The sequence below is a fragment of the Elephantulus edwardii genome, unplaced genomic scaffold (genome assembly GCF_000299155.1).
Source record: "Elephantulus edwardii isolate Elephantulus edwardi_28Jun2011 unplaced genomic scaffold, EleEdw1.0 scaffold00020, whole genome shotgun sequence".
In the NCBI taxonomy this organism is placed as follows: Eukaryota; Metazoa; Chordata; class Mammalia; order Macroscelidea; family Macroscelididae; genus Elephantulus; species Elephantulus edwardii.
This window is the reverse complement of record NW_006399770.1, coordinates 14,972,197-14,978,942: the sequence shown is the minus strand read 5'-3', so window position 1 is coordinate 14,978,942 and position 6,746 is coordinate 14,972,197. Positions and strand designations below refer to the sequence as shown.

General features: G+C 38.1%; 1 protein-coding gene across 1 annotated transcript in view; it reads right to left on the bottom strand.

The window, feature by feature from the left end:
* Positions 1-6,746, bottom strand: part of SLC30A7 (solute carrier family 30 (zinc transporter), member 7) — a 154,599-nt gene that overhangs the window by 128,448 nt on the left and 19,405 nt on the right. Inside the window, exon 3 of the mRNA XM_006882450.1 lies at positions 2,786-2,899. Within this exon, the coding sequence (XP_006882512.1) occupies positions 2,786-2,899 (114 nt within the window). The remainder of the gene's footprint in view (positions 1-2,785; positions 2,900-6,746) is intronic.

Sequence of the window (6,746 nt, the reverse complement as noted above, 5' to 3'; positions counted from 1 at the left end):
ACAAGTCTGAACCCTGCTCTATACTGAGCCAAACTTATTGTCTGATAGAGTACTTAACTACTTGTGTCACTCAAGAGATTCCTTTAATAGTTTATGCTATTGTTGTCAAGTACCAATGAGTTGATTTTTCACTCAAAGCAACCCGATGTAACAAGGCAGAATTGCCTTGTAAGTTTTCTTGGCCATAAACCCTAAGGAAGCAGATTACCATTCTTTTTCTCTCACAAAACCACTGAATGGATCTCAATTATCCAATTTTTCTATTAGCAACAAAATGCTTAACCATTTATGCCACAAAGGTTCCATAATAACCATAAATAAAAACATATCCCTTGTTATTAAGTCAATTCAGACTAAACAGAGACTTGCAGAGCAGAGCTTCCCAGTAGGGTTTCTAAAGCTGTAATCATTAGGAAATCAAGCTGCCACAAAGCAGATGGTGGATTCAAACTACCCACCTTTCAGTTAGCAGTTGCATACTGGACCACTGCACGACCTGCACCCCTCTAAAGAGCTATGAAACTTAAATTATTGCAGTTAAGTTGGAACTGACACTCAATTGGGTTTCTGAGGCTATAAAATACACGCGAGAGTCCATCTTTCTCCGGCAGAGACATGGTCTTTGGATTAAAAGCATATCTCCTGGTGGACTATGCCAACAGAGCTCCCAGCTTAACAGCTATGGTGCTGTTGTTGTTATGTATTGTTGAGTCCAAATCAACTCCTAGCTGACCTTCCAGTGGGTTTTCAGATGTAGTAAAATTGTGTAGGAGGACACTGATCATCTTTCTCTCATGAAGCAGCTGGTGGATTCAAACAGCATAAGGGTTGACAGGGCAAACCCCTTACCAGTAAGCCACCAGAGCTCTCTCTATAGTACAAGATTAATTAATTAAACAGTATAAATCTGTAAAAATGCTATCTGTTTTAAAACTTTAGATTTATAGACATAGGGGAGCTCTTGCTATATACTTTCAAAAGATAGAACTTATTGCTTTCCAAAATTTTTTTTAAAATAATATTCATTTGCTTAAATTTAAAATTAGCAAGTTCTACCACCACAGAATTTCCTATTTCTCTTTTAGCATTTGTCACTATTATAGTTCATAAGGTGTTTTTTATACAACTGTTTCTCCATCAGATTACAAGTTCCTTCAAAGCAGAAATATGTTTTCTTTCTATCATTATGTCTAGTAAAGTATCTGACTTTTAGTGGGCCCTCAATAAATATAGGAAGATAGCAAGAACATATACAAGAAAGATTACCAAAGAAGGAAAAGAAAAGGAGAAAAAGATGAAGGAGCAAGAAAGAAAGAGTCAAAGAGCACATGATGAGGAGGAGAGAATGAAAGCAGAGACCCACCAAAACTGCACAAGAAAGGTAGACCAGGAAAGGAGAAGTAATCTGTGGGAGAAGGAAAAAGAAACTAGGAAAAAAAGGTGAAAGGGGGGTGGGGGGAGAAAGAAACAGCTAGAGAGGTTAAGAGGTGGAGAAAAGAAAGAGAAAGCTTAACTAAGTGATAAAGGGTAAAGGGACAGAGCAAGAGCAGGGAGAAAAAAAAGGTCAAGGAGGAAGAATGCAAGAAGGAAATAAAGAGAAGAGCAGGAGGGAGAAGAATGAGGAATGGCTAAAAATCATGCATAAAAGCCCAAATAGGAGAAGGAACAAAAGAGGGGAAGGAGAGCTCAGGAGAGGATGAGAGAAAGAGAATGAATATGAGGCTGAGAATCAGAGAAAAAGAGGGAGAGAAATTAGGAAGGACAGATGAAGAGAGGAGAGAAAATAGGTGAGAATGGTCATGGGGAAGAGAAAAGTGGAGGAGTTAAAATGGTAACAGGAAAGAATTGGCCAGGAGGAGAGAGAAGGAAGTGGGAAAGTGAAAGTAGGGGAAAGAAAACCTTAGTTTAAGCTTTGTTTCCAGAAAAATAGAACTAAGTGGTCAAATAGGGTATGAAATGACAAAAGGAAAAGCACACACAACATAAATCAAATAGCCAAATCAACTGCTTCCTCATCTGAAATGGGAAACGTCAAACTCTGCCTCTCTTAGCTCAGAAGAAAGAACAGATAATTCCGTATAAGACCTTCAGCACAGGAAAGCACTCATCAAATACAGCTGAACCTTTAACATGTGGGAAGTAAGGGCACCAATCTCCCAATACCTGAGCTCATAATAGCAATGGGGGCGGATCACATATAAATGGACTTGCACAGTTCAAATTCATGTTGATAAAGGACCTGCTTTTTCTGATTATTTGCCAAAAGGAAGCAAAATCATAATAAAGATTCTATATAAATGCAGGGAAAACATGAGACATAATATATATTAGGAAATCATATTTTTAAGTAATTTAATAATTTAATAGTAAAATATCACCTCCAAAAAGTAGAAAGAAAGAAAAAATTCCAGTATTAGGGGTTTGATCCTCTTCTTCAAAAAACAAATATATTAACAATGAAGAAATTCTGCTATGTAGTAACAATCTTAACTTAAAACATTTTAATAAATAAATATCCTACCCCAAGCCTAAAACAACAACAACAAATTTAGATGCACAAAACAAAGTATTTCTTGCAGATTCCAATTGTAAAATATTCAAATGAAACTAACATATGTCGTCAGGGAAGTGGCATCCCTTGGAGAGAATGCAGGAGAAAGTTCCTAGGGTGCAAGTGATGTAAATCAGTTCACTTTATGAAAGTTCACTGAGTTTAACAAAGATTTGTGAGTTTTTCTATATATCTTGTATTTCAATTAAAAAATGTTTTTTTAAAAAGTCTTACCCATAAGAGAAAGCATCATTATCTCTCCATTTGGAAATAACAGACGCTGCCAATCCAGCCAAAATGGCAGTGCTATCGAAAAACATGTGAAAAGAGTCGGAAATCAAGCCTAAGCTGAAAAAGAACAAACACATTGATATATTATAACAAAACCAACCAGTAGGTAGCACCATCCAAAAATTCAATATCCACTCTCTAACCATAACAGTGAAATATGATACATAATGATGTTAAGGGCTATTTTTAAATATATAAAAACAAAACACTTCCCAAAGAAAAGCTCAGCCACCACCATGTAAAGAGCGAGTAGAAGAAAAATCTGTCCCTTGCTGGGTATGGGATATGCATCTGCCCACTCTCTATCAGTGGCAAAAACCAGCTGCCACAGAAAAGCAGGCAGGAAAGTGGCTTTCTGCTACTGGGGGTGAACAAAACAATACACTGGCATCTAGGGCCTTACACTGATATAAAGCATTTTAGAGTGAGGAGCAGGAAACCCACTCCAGTCCAAGTACCCACCCAAACTTGGCACAAAGATCTTTATGAGGGAGTTAGTAAAAGAACATTTCTATTACCCACCCAATCGGACTCAGGTATTCAAGAGTAGGAGAAAGGAGACTCCCTCCCCGCCTTCAGAGCCCCACCTCAAGTAAGAGCACTAAATAAAGGCAACAGATCTCCTACTGAGATCAGAGCAGGAACACAAAGAGGAAGAAATTCTTTTGTGGCTCAGGGCACTCAGGGCTCCTTGAAAGCTGAGAATTTAGCAAAGAAAAACCCTCCTAGTTAATCCCATACTAAGCACAAACAGTAGAAGCCTGTCACTAGGAAAAAATCAAAGTGTGTGGCATGCTGAAAATAACTGGCCACAACAAAGTGCAAGTTATCTCAAATGCAAACTCAGCCTATTGACCAGACAGTTTCACACCCTCCAACATCCTAACAATAGCAACAACAACAACAAAAAAAGTCACTTCTGTGCTCAAATACTAACTTCAGTTTCTAGTATTCTTTTAGACATACTGTCAGCATGCAATAAAATTTCCTTAGACATGCAATAAGATTTCCCTAGACACATAAGATCAAAAAAGGGAATAAAGTGCTAAATCAGTCAAAATGGACCAGATGTTAGCTTTATCTGATCAGGACTTTTAAAAAAAGTATGTCTTACATGCAAATGATCTACTATAAAAGAGTGAACATTTCATGAACCAATAAAAAATTTCTTCAGACAAAAGAATTAAACAAAAGGAATAGAAATAGTAAAATTTTAAAAATAAAATTAAACAAATTAATTAAACAGAAATAATAAAATTTTTAACTCACCAAATCTAGAAAAAGAAAAGTCATTTACATGGGCTGAACACAGAGAGGAGAAGTGAGACAGGTCAAAAGAAATTATGGGTCAAGATTCAAACTTACACTCATCGCTTTCAAGTCAGTTCCTACACAACATCTATTAGCTGACCCTCCACTAAGTTTCTGAGACTGCAAATTCTGTGCAGAAGCCAGTGCTAGATTCAAACCGGAATATAGGTGCTGCCTTTGAGTTAGCAACACAATTCTCTAAGCACTATGCCACCAGAGCTCCCTAAAATACAGATAATTATTCACAAAGAAGATAAAAACCAAAAAAGTCTAAAACCCAAACAGCAAAATGTATTACAAAAGCAACCAATGCTTTTGTAGAGAATACTGAACAGATAAAAATGTACAAGCTGGACTTTCAAAATGGGAGAAGGAAAAAGACACGGTAGAAACACATATTTAAAGAGAAAAGTATGAGAATACTCCAAAATAAACACTGGAAACAAAATCACAGATCAAAGAAGTTCAATGAATTCCAACCTGGATAAACAAAAAACTTGTTGTTGTTGTTATATGCCGTGAGTCGCCTGAAGACTCATAGCAACCCTATGTACAACAGCCCTAAATCCTGCTCTATCCTGTGCCAATCTTATTGTCTCTGACACACCCATCTCCATTACCCCAGACAAAGAATCAACCAATCTCTTCAAGGGTCTTCCTCTCCTGCGTTGTCCCTCTACCCTCTGAAGCATGACGTCCCTCTCCAAGGACTGGTCTCTCCCTGTAACATGTCCAAAGTATATCAGATAAAGCTTCAGAATCCTTGCTTCGAAGAGGAAGCCTGATTTCACCCTCTCTAGGACAAACCTGTTTGTTCCCCTATCAGACCATGGTATAATCAATACTCTTCTCCAGCACCACAGCTCAAAGGCATCAATTCTCCTTCTATCATCCCCAGTCATTGTCCAGCTCTCTCATGCATAGCAAATAATTACAAAGACCATGGCCTGTCTCAGGCACACACATCATTGTCCTTCAGTACTTTGGAGAGGTCTCTGACAGCAGACTTTCCCAAAACAGTATGTCTTTTAATTTCCTGGCTACTGGTACCAAGAGTGCTGATAGTGGAGCCAAGCAAACCAAAACTGTGAACAATTTCAATCTCGTCACCATCCATCACAATGCTGCCAACTGGACTAGTGATGAGAATCTTGTTTTCTTGATATTGCAGGCTACAGTCCTTGACCTTTTACAGCAAGCACTTCAGGTCCTCCTCAGTTTCAAATAATCTTATATACTACTAAATGCCAAAATGAAATAAAAACACTCAAAATCAGCCAGAAGAGAAAATTAAAAGAAAAATGTGGAGAATCAAGATGGCAGCGGTAGCGTAAGGAGCTGGAGATGCAGTAAGCTGCACAGAAATGGGCCACAATGACCCTCCACAGCCCACAGCTTATCTGTAACTAAACAATTATTCAATATGGATTGAGGCTCAACATCAAGAGGACAAAGATTCTCAAAAGAAACATGGGTTTGCTCCCTTGCCTATATAAGTAACCTTAACACTGAGTCTTGATCCAGACCTGAACCATAAGCCCAGTTAGAGAGACAAAAGAAAATATAACTGCCAGCTAAGGAAGCGACGGAGGATGGAGCCTCAGGGTTCAGACAGCCATTCCCCACTGGACTCACCTTGGCAAACACTCTGCAGTCCAGAGGGCAGAAAATGTCAGGAAAATATCTTCTAACAGAACAAGATGGCATGCAGCTTCAAACCAGGATCACCGTAAAGTGTTAAAGTGGGCTCCCCTTACCCCTTCACCCCAATGCTCCAGTTCAGCATGAAGAAGCCAAGAGTCTGTACCCCATTCCCAGATGAGAAACCCACAAGTGAATAAGGCAATTTCTTTGTTAAAAAAAATAAAGAAAGAAAGAAAAAGAAATAAAATGTGATCACCAGGCTGTACTGAGAAATTTGGAGGACAGCTAACTAATAGTTAAACTGACTGGAAGAGATCCATATTTATTCCCATTTCCCAAAAAAGTGACCGAACAGAACGTGGAAATTATTAATCAGTAAGCAAAATCTTTCTGAAGATTATCCAAAAATGACTAGAATAGTACATCAACAGAATCGCTAAAAGTTTAAGCTGGGTTAAGAAGAGGCCATGGCACTATGGATATCATTGGTAATGTCAGATGGATGTTGGCTAAACGCAGAGACAACCTGAAGGATACCAGAAGGATGTCTATTTGTCTTTTATCAACTATGCAAAAGCATGTGACTGAGTAGATCACAATAAATTGTGATCAACACTGAGAAGAATGGGAATCTCAGAACACTTGACTGTGCTCATGTAAAAACTATACTTGAACCAGGAAGCAGTCATCAGAAAAAAGCAAGGAAATATGTCATGGTTCAAACTCAAGAGTGTACCAAGGATATATTTTTTCCTCACCTTTTCTATCTATTTATGGAATAGATCATTTGGAAGGCTGAACTTTTCAAAGAAGAATGTGGCATCAAGATTAGAGAAATAATCATCAACCCAAGTTATGCAGATGACATAACCTTGCTTGTATTAATATTATTTACCTATATGTTGTCTCGCTGGAGAAGCTCAATATCAGCTGTGAAAACTAGGCCAGG